Source organism: Eptatretus burgeri, chromosome 7 (assembly GCF_056783735.1).
Source record: "Eptatretus burgeri isolate ZD-2024b chromosome 7, Ebu_testis_v1, whole genome shotgun sequence".
In the NCBI taxonomy this organism is placed as follows: Eukaryota; Metazoa; Chordata; class Myxini; order Myxiniformes; family Myxinidae; genus Eptatretus; species Eptatretus burgeri.
This window is the reverse complement of record NC_140967.1, coordinates 22,249,370-22,275,912: the sequence shown is the minus strand read 5'-3', so window position 1 is coordinate 22,275,912 and position 26,543 is coordinate 22,249,370. Positions and strand designations below refer to the sequence as shown.

The 26,543-nt window shown below is 41.1% G+C and overlaps 1 protein-coding gene across 15 annotated transcripts in view; it reads right to left on the bottom strand.

Annotated features, from left to right (window-relative positions):
- Window positions 1–26,543, bottom strand: part of EHBP1 (EH domain binding protein 1) — a 340,218-nt gene that overhangs the window by 86,392 nt on the left and 227,283 nt on the right. For all 15 annotated transcript variants that reach the window (XM_085887653.1, XM_085887654.1, XM_085887656.1 and 12 more), the window contains one exon: window positions 14,859–14,955. In XM_085887653.1, coding sequence (XP_085743779.1) covers window positions 14,859–14,955 — 97 coding nt within the window. The remainder of the gene's footprint in view (window positions 1–14,858; window positions 14,956–26,543) is intronic.

Genomic DNA, 26,543 nt, shown 5'->3' with positions numbered 1-26,543 from the left:
TGGAACTGTTTTTGGGGTGTTCAACCAAAATGGATTTATATATACTAGTGCGGGCCCGTAGGTGCGTGCCAGTATGTGCAGCTTCGTTCCTTCGCTCTCATAAACGACAACTGGATTGGGGCATTGTTTCAATTAGATCGGACCAACCGTATCATAAATGGCCATAACTTGGGAAACACCTGGGTAACATACTCAGGTCCCCAACTCAATTGTGACGTCATATAAAACGAAGAAGAATTGTGACGTCCCCTCTCTCTCGCCTCCCCCCCTCTCTCCCCCCTAGTCTCGCCCCTCCTCTCTCCCCCTCCTCTCTGGCCCCTCTCTCTCGCCTCTCTCTCGCCTCCTCTCACCCCCCCTCTCCCCCTCTCTTGAATTGTGACGCCTCCTCTCTCTCACGCCCTCCTCTATCCCCACCCTCTTTCCCCCCTCCTCTCTCCCCCCTTTCTCTGTAAATGTATTCACAAATGTCTACCAAGCACAGCAATTAATTCAAACCTTGGGAAAAAACAGCTTTCAAACCCTTGGGAAACAGCTGTTTCCCTTGGGAAAATTCAAACCTTGGGATTAATTAATAATTTGAACAATTAATTCAAACCTTGGGAAAAAACAGCTTTCCAACCTTGGGAAACACTTAGGAAACAGCTGAAACGGATGAAGAACGATATCAAACCTTGAAAAGACACATACTCAGGTCCCCAGCGTCGATTGTGACGTCATACCAAAGAAGAAGAATTGTGACGTCAATCGTGCAAACGAAAAATAAATAAACAAACATTAATTGTGACGTCATTCGTGATGAGATGGCACTGTGTCCTGTCATTGGTTGACAGACGTTATTTGTCATTATTGGTTGACAGACAATATATAGGTCATTATTGGTTGATAGACATTGGTCATTGTATCACGTTATTCTTTTTATTACTGCCAATTATTGTGCTATTATTATTATTATTAATATGCTGTTATCATTATTCTGAGATATCTTTTGGAAAAATGACATGAGAGGTTGGAACGACACTTCAGCTGCGATATATACACCTTTCCAACACTGAAAAAAGCAATAAAATGGCCGTAACTTGGGAACCGCTTGTCCGATAAATATCAAACCTTAAAAAGGCACATCCGCGGGTCCCCGGCAATATTCCTGGCAAGTTTCAATCAGATCGGACCAGCGCTTGTCGAGAAACGGCAGTCGCAGGCACGCACACACACACACACACACACACACACACACACACACACACACACACACACACACACACACACACACACACACACACACACACACACACACACACACACACACACTGCTGGAATTATAGATAGATATGGTATGTATAGTAGATATGTACACTTTATTTATGTATATACTAGATGACCCGTGAACCCGTTGGGTTCCTGTTGTGACAGCGGTTGATAAAAAAAATCATTTAAAAAAAAAAAAACAGAAAAAAGATGGCTCCAGCGAACTATACCGCTGAGGTTGTTTGCATTGATCAAATAATCCCGAAGAGTACTTGACTGAATTGGGAATTGATTTTGTAATAATTTTTTTCGTTGCCCGATTTGAACGAAACTTGATATTGCGCGTCAATATGAAAAAAACAAATTGCACGTCAATGTGAAAAAAAAAACCGGAGAAAAGAAAGTCAAAGAAATTATTGTGCGTAATCTTCTAAACACAATTTTATTCATTCATGAACACGGAAGTATCAGATCAAAATGGCGATGTTTATTTTATGTTTAAAAATAAATCGTTCTTTGTCTATACTAAATGTTTGAAATTTTAAAATAAATCATCTCAAGAAAAAAAAAGATAGCTCCAGCGAACGATACTGCTGAGGTTGTTTGCATTGATCAAATTCTCCCGAAGAGTACTTGACTGAATCGGGAATTAAATTTTTTAATAATTTTTTCGTTGCCCGATTTTAACAAAATTTGATACTGCACACCGCAGGCGAATGGTGAGTAAGGTGGGCTGAAAATTTTTGCGCAATCGTGTACTGCTTTGGCTGTATTTTAGGAACATACATACATACATATATACAAGTTGAGAGTTTTAGTAATATATATATATATATATATATATATATATATATATATATATATATATATATACATATATACATAGACATACACATTAAAAATGACCAGGACAGAATGATCATAAAGATATGTGGAAAAATTATGTGCCCACATCAGGAATCAAACCCAGGTCCTCTGGCAAATTGTACCAATCTGAGCTATCTGGGTGATCCACAAGCTGAGTAACGCAATTCTTCCACATATATAGGTGCCACTCTCTTTCCCCAACTGCTGTCACTACCAATGAAAGGAGCAGCTAGGGCCTGTTCTCGAGAGGGTCTTCCCCCTGTGGGGGACACATCCATGTCCACTATTAAACATCACAGGGGGCATTGTAATATAATTAGAAAATGAACAGGATAGAATGATCATAAATAAAGTGGAAAACATTATGTGCCCAGACCACTCCAGCCGACGCTTGGCATTGTGCATGGTGATCTTAGGCTTGTGCGCAGCTGCTGCTCGGCCATAGAAACCCATTTCATGAAGCTCTCGATGAACAGTGTTTGTGCTGACGTTGCTTCTAGAGGCAGTTTGGAACTCGGTAGTGAGTATTCCAACTGACAACAGACAATTTTTCTGCGCTACGCGCTTCAGCATTTGGCGGTCTCGTTCTGTGAGCTTGTGTGGCCTACCACTTCCCGGCTGAGCTGTTGTTGCTCCTAAACATTTCCACTTCACAATATCAGCACTTGCAGTTGACCGGGGCATCTCCAGCAGGGCCGAAATTTGACGAACTGACTTGTTGGAAAGGTGGCATCCTATGACATTGCCACATTGAAAGTCAATGAGCTCTTCAGTATGGCTCGTTCTTCTACCAATGTTTATCTATGGAGATTGCTTGGCTGTGTGCTTGATTTTATACACTTGTCAGCAATGGGTGTGGCTGAAATATCCGAATCCACTAATTAGAAGGGGTGTCCGCATACTTTTGGCCATGGAGTGTACACACACACACACACACACACACACACACACACACACACACACACACACACACACACACACACACACACACACACACACACACACACACACACACACACACACACACACACACACACGACAATAAACACCCTCCTCCCTCAAATGAGCACCCCCCTCTAGAAGGTGACTGAGAATAATAAATGCACCCCCCCCCCCCAAGATAAACTTCTCCCTCCAACAATCCAACAAATGCCATGAGGCGATTGTTGGTGTCAAGCAAAAAAATCACTGCCAAACAATTTCTTCCTTTGTAATACGTGTATATCTATATTATAAAAGGAGCCTTGTCTGTCTGTGTGCTATAACTTGAGAATGGATTAATGGGTTTCAATGAAAGTGACGATGGTGGATTCAGGGACTCTCAGAAAGGTTTGTGATGCAAAGCAAAAAAAAGGAAGGAAGGTTTGTACATGGCCACAAGTGGTAGAACTGCAAACACAAACTTGCGATATATCTATATATCTCTGTCTCTGTCTCTGTCTGTCTCTCTCTGTCACCCCATTGTGTACATTCATTTTTGGGTGAGGCAAAATGGTGGCTGTACTCGTTTCCTGAGGTGAGCAACTCTGCCTTGTACCCTCCCGACTCCTTTTTGTCGTAGTTTGTACTCCAGTGGCACATTTTCCTCCTCCCTCTCGTCCCCCACTTCGAGCAAGAGAGAGTGAGAGAGAGAGAGAGAGAGAGAGAGGAGGGAGAGAGAGAGAGAGAGAGAGAGAGAGAGAGAGAGAGAGAGAGAGAGAGAGAGAGAGAGAGAGAGAGAGAGAGAGAGAGAGAGAGAGAGAGAGAGAGAGAGAGAGAGAGAGAGAGAGAGAGAGAGAGAGAGAGAGAGAGAGAGAGAGAGAGAGAGAGAGAGAGAGAGAGAGAGAGAGAGAGAGAGAGAGAGAGAGAGAGAGAGAGAGAGAGAGAGAGAGAGAGAGAGAGAGAGAGAGAGAGAGACAGAGCTGGGTGTGACAGGTCCTGGATACAGACGAAGGTGAGGGGTATTTGCTTACAGCACATCCCTCTCCCTGTGTTTCTATTCAGTGCGGAGTTACTCCCATTAGTCAATGTTCGTTGAACAATAACCTTAGCATATTTCTTATTTTTCGGCAATATTAGCATTCACCTTATAAGTTGTAATTTATTTCTCTTTTGTTGAAAAAACAACAAAAAAAAAACCTTCTGATTCATGAAGGTAAAAAGAACGCTGCCACAGTATGGCCGTCACAGCCGCTGCCGCACCCTTTCGTTTTACGGCTTATGGAACCCTAACACAGAAAAATGGGGTTTTCTGCGTGTCTCCCGATGGTGAGGTCAACGTGGAGGACATTGTACTTGCAGCTGGTCGAATCATCGGGATCGACAAGGTAGTCGCTGCGTCGTGTATAAATAAGGGAATTGTTATCTTTGCTTCGGACGAGGCCGATGTTCCTCGATTCGTGGAGCAAGGTTTAACCATCCAACCTGATTTATTTCTTATGGCGTCGCTGCTCAACAGCCCCACAATCAAAGTAATCATCTCTAATTGTCCACTCTTCATCCCTAAAGAGGTGTTCACTAAAGAACTAACCAATTGACCTATCAATTATTCCTTAACCAATTTGTACACCCAAGGCTTGGGGAACATTTGTGTGAAGTTTCCCCTCGATCTGTTCAGCCACTTCAGAGAAGATTTTTGAAGTTAAAAACAAACAAAAAAAAAAAAAACACAATTTGGCTGCCGAATCACGTGACTGATGGCGTCATCAATTTTTTTTCCTGTGTACCATTTTATCCCGAGATGACCCTCAAAATTTTTTATACTGATCAGGTGTAGCCTTCTACATATGCAATTATGATGTCATAACGAAGGCACCTAACATCCCATGAGGAGTAAAACACTTATTCTCCATGAGGAGTACTTGCCATGTGCCAAGTTTCAATTTTTTCCTTTGTACGGTTTCAGAGATACAGAGATCCAAAGTTTTTTTTTCCGTTTTTCCAACATGGCTGCCACACCATGTGACCTATGATGTCATAATTATGATTGGAACATTCTACATGAGAAGTCGCAACTATGGTGAAAACTTCGTCTCAATCCGACAAGCGGTTGCGGAGAAAAACATGAAAGTTCTGTGCGGACAAACAAGACAGACAGACAAATAGACGGACCCAAACGCAACACCCTCTCCTTCGGCGAGGGTAAAAAGGGGGATAGGTTCCTGGCACTGCAGAAAGTCACAGATTCAAGACATTGTGAAGAGGAAGAGAGAATGGATGGAAGAGTTTGAGGACAATGTTCCTCTTGAACGGAAAATAAAAATTCAGAAGACAGGAAACGAAGAGATCAATGCATTGCTCTACGAGTGGTTTAAGGACTTAACTGTGAGAATGTTTCCTGTTTCTGGTCTTCTGCTCCAAGAGAAGGGCCTCAAAATCACCAAGCAGCTCAAGGTTCACGACTTCAAGGCATCCAATGGGTGGCTGTAAACTTTCAGGAGGAAATATAGCATCGCCTTCAGAAAAACGAGTGGTAAGGGCACCATTGAGAGTGCTACAGTGGAAGAATGGAAAGTCAAGGTTTGTGAACTTTGTGCTGGTAACGACCTACGTGACATCTACAACATGGATGAGACTGGCCTTTTCCTTAAGGCAACGGTGGGCTTGACGCTCCATATCAAAGGTGAGGACTACTCCGGTGGGAAACGTTTCAAGGAACGTTTGCTTGTGATGATGTGTGCCAATGCTCTTGGTGAGAAGGAGAAGCCTATCATTGGACCAGAATCATTGGACCATGCTAAACCAGAAGAGGATTGTTGTGTCGAATTGTAGCATCCTGAAATTTCAACCTGATCAAATGCATGGTCTGACAGACAGAATTATTTGATTTTTTTTAAATCGAGCTTCTTCTTGATGGTTTTTTTTGGAATAAGTCTCACTTGGCTGCGCTTGGGTGGGTTTGAGGGTAGAGTTGTAGTAGTAGTAGCTGAAACCCAAATCCTATGCAGGTTCCTCCTCCTGATGACTTCATCTTTGCTTTTTGCTTGTTTGGGTTCCTTCTGATGACTCCAATGCAGGACTGTACCTATTTACTCTTCCATTCGATTTGAATTTAATTTATTTTAATCCCATTCTGAGTTCAATTGAATAATTATAAACGTCATGGGTCAGGGTCAGGTGTCCAATCAAAGCGGGGTTGCATCAAAGTGGGACGTCTTGGTACCCGGTAATCACTGCCAGCAGTTATAAAGTGGCAGTTCAAGTCATGTCTATTATTAATTACATAGCACCAGTACACAAACACCACACAAAACTAAGCAAACACAACACAAAAGTCCTGGTGAGGGTCTGCAATCTCTGATTGCTCTTTTTCTTGTTTGAATATGTTAAACCTTTGTTGTTTTTTATAATTTATCATTTGCTTTTGTTATGTTCATCTCTGTGGCTTACTGGGAAATGTATGGGCAGAATGGCTGTATGAATACCTCCCTTTCTGAACTGTGCAAAGCATAAAAATGTTCGGTACATCCACACTGAGCCTCGTACTTCTGCAGATGTTGTGAAAAACAAAAATAAAAAGAACAAGATAAAAACAATGGCCTCATCAATCATTATTTTTCGGTATTTGAATCCCCCCCCTTCTCCCCCCACTCCCATGCATATGTAATAAGTATATCAGGTACGAGAGCACCTTTGAAAAACGAGGACAACATCAAAGGGGAGTTAGAAACAAAATGCCAAGTAATAAATAAATAAATAAAAATTTTAACGTTTTGACAATATCCGGTGTTTATTTTATTTACCAAAATAAGATTTTTCTGCATTAGCAGAACATTCAACAGATAATCATGTTTTAGCTGCACAAACAACTGTGATAAATTCCAATTCCGTTCAGTACGTTGAACGTGTCTCTCAAAAATGGTCATTCATGAATCAGAGGCAAGTACTAGTACACTATCTCCAAACTACTCTGGCACCCCTGGAAGGTGGACGTGTCTCAGAAGGTGTTTGCTTATTTGTAAGTTACAGATTGGTTTTTAAAATGTACCCGAATGCATTCTCTCTCCAATGTGTGAAATTGGTGCTTTTCAGATTGATGGCCGATTGTAATAAAATAAAAGTTAATAAATACATGCAAATACTTGTGCAGTTTGTCACATGAGCTTTTATCTGGGGTATCATTTTCGAAGTCAACAAAGGGGTAAAAAAAACAATCTCTCCATTGCCATGCGGCTCTTTTTGAGAATTTTTATAATCAATCAAGATTTGGAATTTTAAACTGCTTATTCACAACTAAGTAGGATTAAGAAAGAAAGCCATTGTTCAAAAAAATTCAGGTTATGTCTGTTTTGTTATCACAATAATTTTTATTTCACTTGGTGTCAATTTGTTTTATTACCAGTTTGGCCTTGGATGGGCGTTCCGTAAAAGTAATACTGTAATTAGCTGCATGGATTCTTGCCTTTTTGAAAGAAAGTGGTGGTGGTTAATGTAGCAGTTTCATACAAAATGGGGAGACAAATGAAGTAGTTATATTTTTAAAGGGGTGGGAGGGAGGCACTTCAGTCAGTGCCTGGCAAAGAGCTTCAGTATTTGTTCAAACCGACTGTTGCTGCTTTGGGATGGTTCTTTGGATGGACACGAGCTACAAGACCAAAGACAGCTTCAGGTGGGGCTCCTGTTTCAAACTGTGACATTGTTATGGATGGGTGCCGAAGCCAGTATCTGTTCTTGCAGACATGCTGTGACCGTGATGGAACGGTGTGTTGTGAACGACTTCACTTTTCGCCGAAAGTATGCACAGCAAACCAAAATGAAGAGCACAGTAAAACTGTGTAATAAAATGCCAAAACTGCCTGCTCCAATTCCTCCCAGACACTGCATTAAATTACAGCCCTCTTACCTCTTCATTTCTGCACAAGGAAAAAAAAAAATCTGATTACTGGGTCTAAGGAAAATCTAATGATCTAAAGTGTAGAGGGTCTAGCCACTTGGTGGCTCTTGCGATTAGGTCACAATGAGATGGTCGTTATCACCATCCGCATCTGTCAGGTACACGATCATCGGTAATACAAAAATTATTAAAAGGGGGTGGATGGGAGGGGGGGCTTTCCCATGAGAAAGGTCAAGGACACAATAAAAACTTTCAATTCTTCATGAACTTGACTTTAAAACATGAAATACAGCTATTTTCAGCCAGCTGAGTGAGGACTATGACATATCACGCAGACGTCACATGTAACAGAGAAGTGTCGAGTTAAATCCATCATGTAAATGCCACATGACTATTGTTCATACAGATAGATGATAGATGGATTTATGACTTTACTGATTTATGATCGTGCAGCCAATTTTCTATCTTCTGTCTTATTATTTATGTGTGCAAACAAATTCTTTACTGTAACTGCTTAAGCACTGACCTAAGACAACTATTCTGATGCAAAACAACAATAAAAAAGCCCATCACTTTGTACTGTACATGATGCAATCATTTTTGAGCGTATCATTTTGGTATCATATCATTCTTTTTATGAATTGTTTGTTGAATCGCTACATCAACAATAAGCTGTTTCCCAAAATTGCAACTCTTCCATTTCAGCTACGTCATCACCAGTTCCAAATTTGACCAGCATTAGGTATGACAGTAGATATATACGACAGTAGATATATACGACAGTACACAAGCTGGCCATATGCCTGGAATCGTTCAAATTGTGATAAAAGTGCCAAATTTGGTGTAGTTGTACTTTAGGCCATAACTTTTCATTTTAGCTACAGAGCCCCAATGAAATATCACTTTGAAGGCTGAAAGTACTTGGTTCACCTTTTACTTTGTACTGTCAATACCAACTCAAGAAATAGGCTAATAATGACCAAACAAAGCAAATAAACCCATGCAAACTATATATTTTTTAGAAAGGGCAAGGATTAGAGAATATGAAAATAGCTGGACAAAAATTGGGGGTCACATGACCTCATTAGATATTCAACATTGCTGCCATTAACAGGGAACAACCAAAATATGTTCAATTGTACCCCCATAAACAGGTCTTTCTTGGCTTAATATCAAGAAATTGATTGTGGAATCATAAAGAGAAGGCAAAAATCTACTCCTAAGCCAAATTATAACTTCTTGTTGCCAATAATAATGAAATTAGGGCACAAATTTTGAAAAAGACTCCAATGACAGTTTTTTGGTAAAAAAAAAAAAAAACAAAAAAAAAAGAATGGTGTCTCAGTCACTACAGTCTGATGATCGCTCAAGTCAAAAATATTAAGTTGTACATCACATTATCCAAAAGAAACTAGATTTCATTGAAAAATGTTTATCCAGCATTTTAAATATTATGATTGATATCAGCTGACCTCATTGAATATTGAAAATGGCAGAAATTTCATGACAAAGTAACTAGAACAGGCACTCGGTAGAGCGCATACCTTCGCCGCTGCTACTTTTTTCCGGGCACATTTGAAAAACGTCATTTAAAAACGTCCATGACGTCACAACCATCAGTCCGATGGACGTCAAATTTGGTGTTAGACGTCATTGAGGGCAGTCCAACAAAATGGAATGATAAACACTGAAAAAAATCGAAAGTTTAAAAATGACGTCATCTTGTGACGTCATTTTGACGCACTTCCAATGACGTCACTACCAATCGTGGACTACCATCCTGAAAGCTCTTATTTCACGGAACATTTTAACGTTGGTTTCATGTCAATAGCTCTATTACATCTGAAGTTATGCCTACAAGTATATTTTGACCTTGAGTGTGACCGTGACCTTGACCATAGAGTTAATTTGCAAAACCTGTTCATAAATAAGCAGATATTTTGGTACTGATCATAATGCCTGGATTTCGGACAATTTCCTTTACAAATTACATAGATATTTGAATATAAAATATCAGGACAATTTAGCCACAATTGAAAAACGTTATGTTCAAACGTCAATGACGTCGTAACGGTCAGTCCGAACGACGTCAAATTTGGTGTGTGACATCCTCAAGGTAAGTCCTACAAAACGGTATGATCAAAACTGATGAGGTCTAAAATTGAAAATTTACGTCATCTTGTGACGTCATTTTGACGCACTTCTGATGACGTCACGTCAAATCTGACACCACGTACCCGAAAGGTATTTCGTCATGGAACAATATGGCGTTGGTTGCATGTCGATAGCTGTCTTATGAAGGAAGTTATGCTCAAAAGTTTGTTTTTGACCTTTTCATGACCTTGACCTTGACCTTTGACCCAATCGCTCCCAAAATCTAATCAAATCGTCCTTGGATAATCACGAATCATCCCACCAATTTTCATGCAATTCGGTTTAATTCTTTCTGAGTTATGCGAATAACAAACAAACACACATATTCACAAATAAATAAATACACAGCGACCAAAACATAACCTTTCGCAGAATGCGAAGGTAAAGATTATGAATTTTATGAGCAAAGTGACAACACCTTGCTTGTAGGCTTCACCACCCAGGTTCAGATGACGTTGCACAAGAGGGACTGTGGGGACTTCATTTTGTAGCCCAGCTTGAGGAACAATAGCATACTCATCTGGCAAGTTGGCCACTGTCTTCTGGTAAGCAGAGTCCTTAATTACAGTCACATCACGCTTTTCCCCAGGACATTCTTTATACACGTGGCTGGAAAAAAAATGGCGGTGCCATGAAATGACCACTTTGCTGTTGTAAATTTTGGATTATTATCAAGGTTGTCTCGTGCTCCTGACTGGAAAACCGTCTTGTACATATTGCATCGACAGACAATGCCTTCCTCCTTGTAATGCTCACAAAACTATGGACAAAGTCTGTGGAGATCTGTATCACACAGTTGTACGATATTGACATGCCCAGTCTATGCTGGTTTTCAGCCAGGCTCCTCTTTCTGCTTTTCAAATACAGCTTCAAGCCATTTTATATTGCAAGAGGTGTTTGTCTGTCAGCATTGTAGCGCACAGTGTTTGCTTGGCCCAATCTATGGTTTACACTGTTGTAGATTAGTAGCTGACATATCGCCTTTGCTGCATTGTTTCTCCAACCTTTTATATTTACCTGGTCCTCAATATTTGGCCCTTCCAGGATCATTTTGACCAGTGTTAGTATGTTGCTTGGCACTGATTCTTTCTGGCAATCTTTGGAGAAGGAACCAAATAAATTCTCCTGTTTCTGCATTATATTCTTTCAGACTGTTTTTGCTGCTCTGGCGAGGACCATGCATCTGAGTCATCCCTGTTGTCACAAACATACTTCAAAGCTTCTCCGATATCTGTCATAAGCCAACAGCACTTCCCTTCCCTGAATAACTTCTTTCAAATAAGGGACCAATTCCAGCAGTTTTACTTTGAGCTTGGTTGAGTTCACTTTTGATGATGATTCTGAATCGGAACTCATCTGTTGGAGTCTAGCATCATATATTTTAGCTAAATCAGACAGTTTAAACGTGAGGACTTGTATTTATTGTGACTGCTTGTTGATATATGCCACCAACTCTGCCAAGGCCACAGCCTCAGCAGATACTTCACTGGAAGAGGAATGGAACCACTCTTCCTTCAACTTGCTGTCAGCAATACGTGCTCGGTTGTATACATCAACCAGACAATTTCTATTATACTGTGCAACTAGTGCATATCTGACAATGCCAACTTTCCCATGAGCTTAGACTCATGGAGTTTTGTTGCATATTCTTTAACATGGGCATCAATGTTGTTTATTCTTGCAATACTGCATGAGTTCTCCTGGTTGATCACAAAAGCACTTTGGTTGCTGATTATAATTTACTTTGGTAGCAGTATCAAGGCTGTGTCTTGTTTTTTTTGGGGCTGGGTTCATATAATGTGTATTGTGAGAGATTTTTTTTTTTTGCCTTTTGAAGCTAGTCTCTAGAAAATTTGAGGAAACCAGTTTTATAGTAAACAGCTTTGTGAGCCTTGAGGGTATGAGCAATGCCATCACCATCATATAACCTGCCGAGGCCAATTCCCATAGCGACTGGGCTACACTTCTTAAATTCTTTCAAGTTATTTGCAATTGACATGTTGCCAGATGTAGCTTTCTCTGGACATAACAGGGGGTTATCTTTTTGGTCTTCCTGGCAAAGAAAACACGGTGCCCATTCGGGTTGTTGCACAGAAGTAGCTGACTAATTATGTCCCTTGGGTTTTACAAGTTGGCATAAATTTGACATGGTGCAGACTATAACAATGACCTCTACCACTAATACCACCACCACTAAACACTAATGTCCTTTGCTTCCTTTCCTTGCTTGGTAGTTACATGCATTTCTGAAAAGAAATTCCAAATCAGTTTCGTAATGGATAGGTGAATAATGCTATTAGTATACGTTTCTATATTAGGATTGAAGGTCACTTCTGACCCCAAATTTAACAACATATTCCTGAAACTTAAAACAAATCATTCCATGCATGGCAGAGGCCTTCATACTCGATTCACAAGTGAGTACATTCACACATTAATTTACTGAAAATATCACAATCTTGTTTTTGATGCCAAGATATTTATGATTTAAAGTGTAACCCTCAACTTTCAGCAGATCAACGTCAGCCGCATGGTCCAAATTAAAGGGTGCCGTCCTCGTAAAACATGAGGCTATATTTAAAATATGCAATCCAGAGTGAAGCAACATGGCTGCATGCAGTAAATAATGTTCCTAAAAATATTTAAGTTTGTCAAAATGGTTATTTTACCACTAACTCGTGTGCTTTCGAGAAAAATCAATGTTTTTGGGAGGTTAAGGGTTCCAGGCTGCAAAATCGTTTTTCATCAGAGCACTGTAGCTAAAATGAAAAGGTATGACCTCAACTGCAACTCCACCAAATTCGATGCTTTTATCATAAAGTGAACGATTTTTAGCTTATACGCTCGACTAATCAGGTCCGAGGACAAGACCTACAAAAATAATACTTGTCAGGGATTAATGATGTTTTCAAAATTAGATGACGATGGTTTAGATTGATGTTTACAAAACATGAATCTTCTTGCCCAGGAGCTATAGTCGTAAAATGGCAACCATCTCTTCAAAAAAAAAAAAAAACTGCTTGTGTAGGAGAGTCATCCAGATAGGCTGCATCACATTACAACAGCGAGGGGTAGTCTTTGATACTTTCTAAGGTTCGTGATATACTGTACTGTACTTCCAAAACTAAAATACCTGACTTACAAATTACACAAGGAAATCGGGATTCAAGAAAAAAAAAAAAAGACAAGAAGAAACATCCACTGCCTCTCTAATTTATCACTACAAATATACAACTCAGCATTTACAACTAAATGAACTAATGGCACAGGTACAAGGTAGACAGGAAAAACCAAGACAAGAAAACAACCTAAATGTGGGCCTTTTCATGTTTTTCAAACCTACATAAGATAGGCAGCCTTAAAGTAAAGCTGAAATACATTTCTAAAACACCATTATTGTAAAAATTAAAATTAAAAAAGACAAAACTGGGAGAGAATGGCTTTGTAAAATGGACTGAGAAACAACAAAATGCAGACGTACACGTAGTGATGGAGATATAAAGGGAGCACAGCAAAACATGCTCACCTGCATACTCAAACCAGCTTTCTGTTCTTTACCAGATCCTATTTTCTTCTGAGTCCTTTCAAAAACGGTTCCACAAATAATCTACAATTCCACTTGCTGTGTTTTGTTTCTGCCATCAAAGTGTACCAAAGACGTCGACGTGGAATAATGTCGAGAGACGTTCGTGCATATTAAAAGGCGACTGACATCGTCTTGGGTGAAATCCATGTTAGCTTGTTTATTTGCGAATGAAAAGGCAAATCATTTTTTTTTAAACATAAAGATGTTGCATTAACGAGATAGTTTGATTTTTTTTGTGAGTATTGGTGTTTTTCAGGGTAACCTTCGTGATATCTGAAACAGCTTCACTTGGAGGCTTTGGTGTCATTGCATCCACGTACTTGGAGAGAAAAAAAACAGACTTTCCGTTGAATTGTGTAATGTTACATTTTATGTACGAGGACTACGTCACGAGTTAAAGCGTTGCACATCTTATTGCACAGTTACAAGCTGAGCTGGCTTTCTGTGCACTTGAGTTTATTTATAAGTATATTTCTGCACAAACTAAACTTCAATGAGATCCAAAAATCAAAGCTTTCTTTCGTGTGAAGTGTGAACCCAACAATTTTGTCTATTGAACAAGAATTACGTCACAAAAATTTTGCTGCAGGTGCTAACTTGTGATGGATGTGCTGTCGATAAGACATTTTATAAACTATTTTTGTGCAAGTGCAGACAATTTCCCATAAGAGACCCAATGTAAGATATAAGTATGCTCAGATGGCCTCGCAGAACATCGAGACCCACAGAGCTTCCAGGAGCCTAAGCGGCTCCTGGACCCCTGGCCTGGCAGACTGCTCCTCAAACCATTCGGCGAATCACAGTTATCTCATTTAATTAACACACAAATCTACTTTAAAACTTAATGAAAACCCTGTAATTGGGTCATCAGGACTGGCTGTGTTGACATTCCATGGTGGTGGTCGTATGGCAGCTTAGCTGCCGGGGTAGTTATCATTTCTTGAAGCGTGACTGTGTCGCTGATGCAGTGCCCCTCTACCAGTACACACACTGGAAATGGTACTCATTTCACCGACCTCGGAAGGATGAAAGGCTGAGTCAACCCCCTGGTGTATTAATTCAGCGGCCGACGGGGCTTGAACTCAGGACCCTAGGATCCCAAGCTGCCACCCTAACCACTGAGCCAACACCAGGCTTGGACATTCCATTTAAAACAATATAAAAATTTAAAAGACATCACAAACTCTCACATACCAGAGCATGCTCCAGGAGTAGGAGATTTTGTGCCGGTCCGCACTTCAGCAATAAGCTGCCTGGCACGTTCACGGAGTTGGCGCTGTCGCTCCTCCTCCTGAAGGCAAACAAACCTGCATCAATGCAAAGCACACCTGTAACATTATTTGGTTATATTTATAATAATTTTTCCTTTCATAATATGACTGGAACAGTGAAATAAATAACCCAAGCAGATCTGAACAAACTGTTGTGGGTCCAACAGAATATTGGTTTTGTGTCGCTGCGACTTCACAGAGGAATGCTTCAGTGGTACTCCAACCCTGAAGGAATCACTTGGGCAAAATGTGAGACCTAGCTGCCAGATTTACCCTGCCCAACTGTGTTTAAAGGCATGTTTATATGCTCCAGTCGGTCGAGCGGAAACAGACCAAGCGAGGTGATGAGGTCGGCAAATGGGTTGGCAAGCGTTGATGTATCCAGCACCCAAAAGTGCTTGGTTTGAAGAATGACATCACATGTGCATCAATGATAATTCACAAGTACACACATAGAACAAATCACAAGTATGGCAATTCAGGTGTACACACACACACACGTACAAACACATACCTCTCCGAATATTGCCAGACGCTTCAGCATAGCCAAATGCATTTAAACAAATGACACCACTTTTTGCTGCTCTTCTCCAAAAATAGAGCCAAAGGTATCAGAAATAAATTCGTCTTTGGGTCGAACCCACTCTGTTGATTATTATCACCGAGCATATGTTTTTATATTCTAGCTTCGTTTTTATTTATCTGCTTCTCACTGAAATGAACTCTGGATTTACTTTTGCCGAGCAATTTCAATTCTTGAGAAAGCTTGGCATAAATAGCTACATGGCACCTGCTTGAACACAACTGATGCTGCAAAGACTAATCAGGCTACAGCAATTTACTTTAGCCTGCACAAGAAATAAGTCCCAAGACTGATAACACATAACACAAGCTAACTTCCTCATTTGCACTCGACATCTTGGTTTTCTTATCCAAAGGAAAGCATGATGATGATGAATCCCCCTCAACATTCGCTCAGGTGCTCTTCAACCCAAGCATTGTGATCTACTGGCTAGGTATGGAAATACGACACCTGTGGCCAATGAAAGCACATGTATACCCTGGTGATGCATGATCAGCAGGATTCAAAAGTCATTCAGGCACAACATAAACATGCCATGAGAGAACCAATCCTTGTCAATGCACACCACTAAACCTATAGTCACAGAAAAGATGACTAGTGGCCTTTGAGAAGAAACAAAATGCAATATATATTTTTGGCCTACCTTATTTTACGATCAATAATAATATTATTATTATTATTATTATTACGAGTACGTGCCCGTACGTGGAAAAAAAAAACTTTAAAATAGCTTGCCAGAAACAAACACACAGGCCGTTCCTTTGCTCTCGCGTGCCCGTACGTGCGTGGCCGTACGTGCGTGACCGTACATGCAAACCAAAAAAAAAACTTTCAAACAACCACACAGGCTGTTCCTTCACTGTCGTAAATGACGACTGGATTGGGGCATTGTGTTTAAGAAAATCGAGAAAGAGATCGAGAAAGAAAGAATACAGTCAGTCGATAAAAAATCGAGAAAGAATACAGTAAGTCGTCACTATCCGGAAGTCCGGAAGTTAAGTCCTCACTGTCCGGAAGTTCGCATATCTCAGTTACGAATATTCGCAATTTAGTTTTAATGGCCAATTTTTCAATTAGCGCCAACGTATTTTGCCTTTTCGCAATGTCATCGCAAGGAAAAATACAAGGAGAAGAGAAGAGAAAAAACAAACAAACAAAAAAAAGTACGTGCAAAAAAAAACAAAAAAAAACTTTCAAACAACCACACAGGCCGTTCCATCGCTCTCGTAAACGACGACTGGATTGGGGCATTGTGTTTATCTATAAATGCGCATAATAAATCGAGAAATTATTAGAATACACTAAGTCATCACTATCCGGAAGTCCGTACAATGTAACCCGTAATGGGGAACGCGGCTGAGGTTCTCTTCCCCATCGGCCACGCCCACGCATCAACGTGGCTTGTCATTGGTTGGTAAATAAATGTCCATAATTTGGGAAGCACTTGTCCGATTAATATCAAACCTTGAAAAGGCACATCCACAGGGCCCCAGCAATACACCTGGCAAGTTTCAATTAGATCGGACCAGTGGTTGTCGAGAAATAGTGGTCACACACACACACACACACACACACACACACACACACACACACACACACACACACACACACACACACACACACACACACACACACACACACACACACACACACACACACACACACACACTGCTGGAATTATAGATAGATCATGTTTTTGTCTATGGGACAGCTTTGTATAATGACCCCAAGCAACATTTGCTCAAGTGTTCATTAAAAATACTTTAGTTTACCAAATTGTTTAATATGGTGTATTTTGTGTGTTCCAAAGTTTTTTGTCTATGGATGGTTAAATCAAACCTCATATGTTGTACTGATTCAAATAGTTATAAACAACCAGAGGTTATCTGTGTGAAAAGAGATGAAAGGATTCTGTTGAGAGCCACACGTTGGCTATGAGAGTAGAGGAAGTCAGTAAGCCATGTGTGTAGTTGGCCTTGGATGCGATAAGCAGACAGTTTGGATAGCAAGGTGGGATGCCAGACTGTATCAAAACCCCACGATATGTCCAGAGAGACGGCCCTGATCTCATGTCTGACATTGAGGGCCTCCTTCCATTGTCGGGAGAGTAGAAGCAGCATGTCCAAGACAGAATGAACTGGTCTGAATCCAAATTGGTGATCTGAGATGAGCCTGTTGGAGAAAAGGAAGGATTGCATATCAACTGTGATGATAGATTCCATGACCTTGCTGATGATTGGACGTAAGCAAAGAGGACTGTAATTAAGGGGTCGGTTTTTGCACCTTGTTTATGTAATGCAGTGATGTTAGCTGATTGTGATTGCGAAAATTGCTTGCCAAAGAAATTTTTTTATAAATTAAGAAATAAGATCACCATTTTCTATCGTCTATTCTCCAACATTGCTCCCTTTACTCTCTATCCTCTGAGTTTCTGCAACTCCTCCAGTAACCCCCTCCTGGTTCATAATCATCAGCTATTTTTCAGTCCACTGCTGGACGAAGCCTCAGCATGTTCATGCCATGTTGCTCTGTCTCTTGCTTTGTTGTTCCAATTGACTCTTCCCCAATATTTGTCAATTTCATCCCTCCATCTTAGTCGTGGCCATCTCCTGTTCCTGTTGTCATCCATAGGTCTCCATGTTGTTACAATTGTTAGCTCTTGTATTCCTCGTTTCTCCCATCTATGGAAGCACCTTCCAGACGTTGTTCTGCCTCATTCTCCACTCCAGAACTTCAAGCAACCAGTACACCGCCATCTCTCGTCATCCCCAATTTTGATTGATGATCTTTATTCTCCTTATCTTTATGATCTTTATTAATTAACCTTAATTGATGGTCTGAGTGTTAAATCCCTCCTCTATTCCTGTTTGTTTATTCCCTTGATGTTTGTCCCACTGTTAATTCTACCTTCCTCCTTCATGAGCTTTGCTCCTGTAAAAAAATAGGACTACGAGTCCTGAAGCTCACTTCGATCAGGAGCAACAGACATTCAAACCCCCGCAGACCCCTTTAGACCCTGATGTTTTTTTATGCTGTGAGCAAACTTTGGTACATCATGGTTGATGAAGGTTGTGGTCAAGTTTCATTGAAATTGTGAGTGTAGTTTCGGAGAAGAGAGCAAATACCTATTTTAGGGGGTCAAAACTCCAGCCACAAAACCCCTACCCCCTTAATGAGCACAGATTTTGACCCCCCCCCCCCCCCCCGCCAGTAGATCTCCTTAATGAGCACATATTTTGATGTGGTCAATACACCTTCGTAAGACATATGAAGCTTGTTTTTTTTGTATAAATTGTCGAGGCTCGTATGAGAGCGAACACACAATGCACAGCAAGGGGGCATGAGACAAGAAGGGTGGGAGAGGGAAGAACAAAACAGTGGGGAACAGAGACATTAGGAGATCTGTGGAAGGGAGAGGGATGGGGCAGGGAACACGGGGTATACAAGATGGACATTACAGGGACTTTTAGTAGAAAGGAAAATAGGGAATTTGAAGTTGGTGGGTTTGGGGTGGATTAAGGGAGGTAGAAAAGATCGAGGTTTTGGATAGGGGAAGATAGGAGGTAGTGGTGAACAGTTGTTTTGAAGGCTTGGAGGGAAGATTGGGATTGAACAGAGTGAGGGAGTTTATTCCAAAGTTGGGGAAAAAGAGGAAGGAAAGAGTGAAGGTGAGCAGTGATTCGTGATTTTGGTAGTTTTACCAGAAGGGGGTTTGTTGGTGGACCTTGAGCGCCCTGCGGAAATATGGGGGGGGGGGGGAAATCGCAGACAGAGCGGTGGGGGGGGCAAGACTGGATAGGAGACGGGAGAAGACAGAAAGACCACTGACCTGCTTGCGGTGAGAGAGTGAGAGGCCCAAAGACTCAGCCTCATCGCCACTTGTGGCCAAGTTTCACCAAAATTGTGTGTTTGGTTCAAGCGACAATGGCTGAAGTGTTTGCAGACTGACTGACTGACACCTTCGGACACTGCTCAATCGCACAAGCTCACCAGACTAAAGTCCAGGTAAGCTAATAAAAATACATCATCTTCAAAACTCAAATCTGAAAGAGAATGCAATGCTGACCAGTGATTTTAATCAAATTCATCATCTTGTTTGAGCTAAAGAAAACCCCAAAACTCCTGCCATTGTAACCTGCTTCACAGGATACAAAGCTGTTCTACCAATGAAATCACGGCAAGGTCTAGCTTTGACAGGCTCAGATGATGTTTCCCATTCATTGTATTTCACTTACTTTAATTGCTCATATCTCCATATCAGTACAACCAATCGTCATAATACCAGTATTGAGATCAGATCAGGTGTTATCTCCATTCAGACAGTTGGCTGTAATGAATCACAAATCTGTTTGCCTGACCGCTAGCCTTGCACATTCTGCAGAGCTCAGTCCAGTTGACTGCTTTATGGTGGCCGTCTAAGTGATTTAGTCTACGAGGAGCTCTCTTGCTTTCAACCTAGTCTTCCCCCAGATCTTTGAAGCACAGAGATACTCCACAGAATCTTTTTGTATTCGAATCAAAATGAAATGGTCAAAAAAGGACACTGTTATTCTTTAAAGAAGCACAAGCCATAATGACAAAGACAGATCAGCATAAGTTAAAACAACAGGGAGAACAGCAAATAGAAGGAAGGTGGAAAGTCATTGACTTACAAAAAAGCAATATACTGTACTTTGTCTTTTCACATTTTATATCTTTTGTATCTTGCATTCCTTTTTGCTTAAATTCCTGAAAACACCCAGCTATTGAAGTGAATCATTTCTACCTCTGCTATCTTTATTGACAGACTTTCACAAACTAACAATAATTCTGAAAGAAACACTGTTGCATGACTTCCATTTTTTGCTTTCTTCTTTTGCAACTGCACCATTTCCCAATGGTCCTGGCACCTTCTATCAATTTGAAATATCTACTTTCACATATTCTTTGAATTATTTTCACTTGCGAAGAACCTGTCATTACAAACGGAATTACGGACAGGAAAATCCCCCAGAATTGGTCTATTTTAGTATGACTTCTTTTCTGGAAACTGCGTTATAGGATACACATTTATACACAGAGAATTGGGGTGTTCCCCCCAACCCTGAAGACTATGAATTTTCACCATCTAAAACCTCCCATGCACCACCTGCCTCTCCTTTCTCCAAGAGTACAACCATCAGTTTTCAGCTCATTCCATCCAGCAGTTCAGGAGTGCATAGAAGCGAAACACAAATACACAAACAGACACTTCTCAAATTACAGTTAGATTAAACCCTCAACCATTCCATTTATAACCCTCTTGTCTTCCAATGTAAATTATTTTTTTCAAATCTTCCTCATAAATGAAGCCCAACCAGCTTTGGATGTTTCATTTGTCACCTTTCATTTAACTCTTGTAATTATTTTATAAACTTAATTACAAACTAGAAAGCATATGAAAATGCAAAGCCCATTTGTGTCCGCTTTGTATTCACACTTCTTATTCTTCTATATCCTAAACATGACGAAAACAGCAACAACAAAAAAAATAAATACAAAAAAATTGACGATTTTAGGTGACCTTGACCTTTTGACCTCAAAAGCAATAAGCTTCAGTGACCCAACATGCAAATTCTTAAAATTTCAGGTCAATCAGATAAAAATTGACGATTTTATGCAACCTTGACCTTTTGATCTAAAATTGGTTTCTAACTTGTGATTTGTGAACCAATTCAGTAACCCAATATGCAAATTCATACAATTCCATGTCAATTGGATGAAAATTGACGATTTTAAGTGACATTGACCTTTTGACCAAATTATTAATTTGTCTTCTCAAGATTCTTATAATAAAGCTTTGTTAAAAATTTGATGAGAAAGCTCAAATGGTAAAAAGTTATGGCGCATACACACAAACATACACGCGCGTGCACGCGTGCATACACAGGCACACACGCACACACACGCTGAGAATGAAAACCCAATTAAGCTTTGGTGACTTCCTTTTTACCAAGTTCTGTTCGAATGGGACCGAGTTTTGTGGGATCCAAGACCGCACCGAATACAATGACTTTGATAGGAGCAAGAACCGAGCTGGAGGTGACAGCTGATGGGGAAGATTGGGCACTCGTAGTTGCGCCGACAGACATGTGTTTGGGACGCGGTCTGGCACCCTGACCTTGTTTTGTGACTTGTTGGCTCTTTCCGACTCTATCCCGTCAAGGAAGGATGAGACCGAGGAAAGATGAGACTGAGGAAGGATGAGACAAAAACCCGGGCATTCCCCGGGAGCCACTTCGGGGATGGACGGGAAACGGAGCACAGAAAAGAAGACGGCTTGGTCCATGAGTCGTGGTTCCTTGCTGGGGTGAATGTGGATGCATCAGGAGTGGGCAAGGCTTTGTTAAGGCCCTGTCACACCTTGACGATTCAGCCAGCATATGCCGACGTATGAAAAAATTTGTCTAAAACGCTGGCACACCTCAAATACGTTATGGGTAAGTTTTGTATACGTTAAGAGCATGCTGGCATATGTCGTAGTACGCTGGCATACGTCGTAGTACGCCGAGCTCGTCGACAAATTTTAACATGCTTGAAATTTTTCGACATATGACAGCGTATGACTCACACGTTCCGCATACACTGGCCATAAGTTGTAGGCACGTTACGCGATCGTTGACACACGTCGACACACGTTACTTGTAAGTTACTCATAAGTCGAAACACGTCGAGGTAATGTTTAGCGTACCCGAAACTTATTTCTAACCTATGAGTAACGTGTTGTAGGCACGCTACGCGATCGTTGACACACGTCGCCACACGTTACTTGTAAGTTACTCATAAGTCGAAACACGTCGAGGTAATGTTTAGCGTCAGTGTTCCAGACTCCATGGTTTTTTTATTTTTGGTTTTTTTTTTCTTCGGCCTTACGGTGATGTTGACACTTCGATTTCTAGTGCGGTTATAATATAATATAATTAATAGGCTGCCGCTCAACGATTTAAATCAAACCGCACTCGAAATCGAAGTGTCAACATCACCGTCATGCCGAAGAAAAAAAAAACAAAAAAAAAAAACCATGGAGTCAGGAACACTGACGGGTTCCTCCTGTGTGAACCCCATTTTTATATAACAATTCCCCTAAACGCTGCCAATATGCCATTAAACGGTAGCTGTAAGTTAGTAACACGTTCAGTAAGTTCTGTGGTCGTCCGGAAGACGTTAAATACATCTACATACGTCAATATGCATTGGAGATACGTTACACATAGGTTCAAAGCACGTTACTCATAGGTTAGAAATAAGTTTCGGGTACGCTAAACATTACCTCGACGTGTTTCGACTTATGAGTAACTTACAAGTAACGTGTGTCGACGTGTGTCAACGATCGCGTAACGTGCCTTCAACTTATGGCCAGCGTATGCGGAACGTGTGCGTCATATGCTGGCATACGTTGAAAAATTTTCAACATGCTGAAAATTTGTCGACGTACTCAGCGTACTAATACGTATGCCAGCGTGCTCTTCACGTATACAAAACTTACCCATAACGTATTCGACGTGTGCCAGCGTATTCGGCAAATTTTTCATACGTCGGCAAACGCTGGCTAAAACGTCAAGGTGTGACAGTGGCTTGACACTTCAATGTCTAGTGCGGTTATGATTTGATACGTCGAGCCGCAGCCTTTTAATAGGCTACGCCACGTGATCGTCGGCGATACTCTGCCGCGCTATGCATAAGTTAGACTATCGTTGGGCATAGGTTGTGAATGCCGACAACACGCTCAGCATTCGTTGATATAAGTTATCTATATGTTGTCGAAACGTTCTGCGTACATTACTAATACGTTATGCATACGTCCAACTTGTTATCAATACGTCCAAAACTGGAAAAAAACATCAATAGTTCAGCGTACGCCAGCGTTTTACATACATTTTGATACCTTGCAAAACGCTGGCTAAAACGTCAAGGTGTGACAGGGCCTTTAAGTCTGAGAGACTCACAAGTGGAAATGACGACCGGTGGCGGCAGCACGTACACACACAAACATACGTGAATCGTGATTTACATATACACATGCACGATTGTGATTTTTAAACAAATTATACAGAACATGTGCACATAGATAGGTGATCACACATATTATGCGTGACATAGCATATACCCACGCATTATACTGCATATTATATGCATACATTTTATATGTGACATATTATGATGTATGCTGTGGATATGATGTATGCGGACCCCGCTATTCATGGGGGTATGTTCCTGGAAAATTCCACGAATGTCTGGACATTGCTGAAATGGGAAATGGGGGGTAGGTTCCCAGCAGTTCGTGATTCATAAGGGAAAATCCAAAATCCCAGGAAAAAAATGTGAATATGTCCACAAAAAAACAACACAAAAAAACCCACTAAAACGCAAAACAAAACAAAAAACCGCCAATACGAATGCAAAAAAACCACGAATAAGCGAAAAAAAAAACCACCAATATGGCCACATAAAAGCACGAATAAGTGAAAAAAACTGTGAATATGGCCACAAAAAACTGCGAAAACATGAAAAAGAACACACGAAACTGCGAGAATAAAAATTAAAAACACCCCACAAATGCACATGTGAAACACCGCGAAAATGCGAAAAAAAAATGTGAATCCACCTGCAAAAAAAAAAAAAAAAGACAAAAAACCATGAAACCGCCCCAAAAAAATAACCTGCGAAAAAACAAAAACAAAACCGCAAAAAAAGAAACCCCACGAATAAGTGAAGCATAGGGCTGCGAATAGAGAAGCAGCTCTGTCAAGTTGGATGGGGAGCGAATGTGAACAGCAATCTTCAAGTCAAGCCACAAATTATCAATGGGATTCAAGTATGGACTTGGGCTGGGCTGCTCAAGGACTTTCATGTTCTTCTTCTGAAGCCATTCCAGTATTGCTTTGGCTGTATGCTTGGGGTCATTTTGCTGTTGGAACATAAATCTTCACTACATTCTAAGGTCTTTTGCACTCTGAAGCAGGTTCTCCTCAAGGATTTGCCTGGATTTGGCTCCATTCATTGTTCCATCCATCCTTATAAGTCTCCCAGTCCCTGCTGCTGAAAAGCATCCCCATAACATGATGTTGCCACAAACATGCTTCATGGTAGAGATGGTGTTAGATGTGTGATGAGCTGTAGTACGTTTCTGCCAGACGTATTTCGAGTCATAAAAGTGTAACTGACCTGCTTCTACATTCGTGTTTCATGTATTTGCAGGGGTTTTGGGTTTTTTTCACTTCAGGACTAATCTCCTATATCCACCTGGGAAATTGGAAATCAGCCAACATCACAGCATTACATAAAAAAGGTGCAAAAACGGGTCCCCTTAACTACAGCTCAATTAGCTTACTGTACTTCCAATCATCAGCATTGTCATGGAATCCATCATTGCAGTTGACACAAAATCATTCCCTTGCTCCAACAGCTGCATCTCAGATCATCAATTCAGATTCAGACCTGGTCACTCTACTTTGGACATGCTGATTCTACTCTCCCAACAATGGTGGAGGCTCTCAATGTCAAGCACGAGGTCAGGGCCATTTCTCTGGACATATCTCAAGGTTTTGACACAGTCTGGCATCTTGCATTATTTTCAAAACTCTGCTTATGGCATCTAAGGCTAACTGCTCTCTTGGGTTACTGACTTCCTCCACTCTCGTAGACAACGTGTCTCTCAACAGAACCCTTTCATGTCCTCTCCCTGTCAAGACTGGAGTACCCCAAGGAAGTGTTCTTGGCCCCATCTTATTCCTAATCTTCATCAATGATCTCACTGACTCTCTGGAAAATCCTCTTTGCTGATGACTCCACTCTCTACCGTGACCTTTCTCATCCTTCTGATAGACAGGCAGCAGCCTCTTCCTTCTCCTCAGACCTTGCCAAAATCACAAACTGCTCAAACACAATTTGCTTATGTATCCATATTGTCCACCCTTTGCGTTCTCCCTTACCCCTCATCATTACCTTCATCCTTTGTTTGTCCGTCTCCATCCACTTTCTCCCTCCACCCTGCTGTTGGTGTTTCCCCTTTCTCCTGCTGTTCCCTTTGTTATATTGTGTCCTGATTTATTGTGTCATCACTCTTCCCCAAGCCTCGACGACATTTGAAAAAAACAATAAAAAACAGCAATTCTTACATTCACGGCATTTTTCAAGAATGTATCCCTCACGAATATTGGAGTCCGATAGTATATATATCGGATGGGGGGTAGATTTGAATATGTCATTTATATCGTGCATGTTAGAATAAACATCATGTACTCGCTGTAAGTCAATGGGCGCATCCCATGAGCATGCGCAATGAGCCTGGCTGAGTAAATAAAAGGGGAAATGAAAAACGAGTAGTTCTCTCTCACTGGGCTCTCTGGTGCTGCGAAGTCTCTCTCTGGTGGTCCCATGCAGCCTCGGTGGTCCCGCACAGCTCTCAGGTGTATCTCTCTCTATATATCTCTCTCTCTCTCTCTCTCTCTCTCTCTCTCTCTCTCTCTCTCTCTCTCTCTCTCTCTCTCTCTCTCTCTCTCTCTCTCTCTCTCTCCTTGGCTGACATACAGAGAGTGTGGAACACGGCATGAGGACAAGCCCTCATGGACCGCTGTACAAGCCCCCCACCGCGTGGTGCTAATTGTCATATGGGACAGGTTTCATTCTCTGTGTCTCGTCTTCTCTCTCTGCCCCGTGACCCCCTAATGAATGTGCTAAGGAATTCATTATTTATGCCATCAGGGTTCCGAGGTCACATTTGAGTTTATTTGAGGATTCTATTGTTACAGTCTGTAACGCCACTTGCGGTCGTGTATTCTTATTATTCCCCATCAATTTTGTTGCAATAAATCCATTATTAAATGAGAACTTCTGCAGTCATCAGCTGTGGGCTCCATCGTGCATAGCAAGTTGGCAGATTAACCCGTCAAACGGTCAGATTGGGTCTGCACATGAAGTGCCTCCATTAGCGAGTTGTTTGACGGCAAAATTAAAGTGGTCGTATGCCTCAGATGCCGATTCTCACCCAAATTACCCTGGTGGACA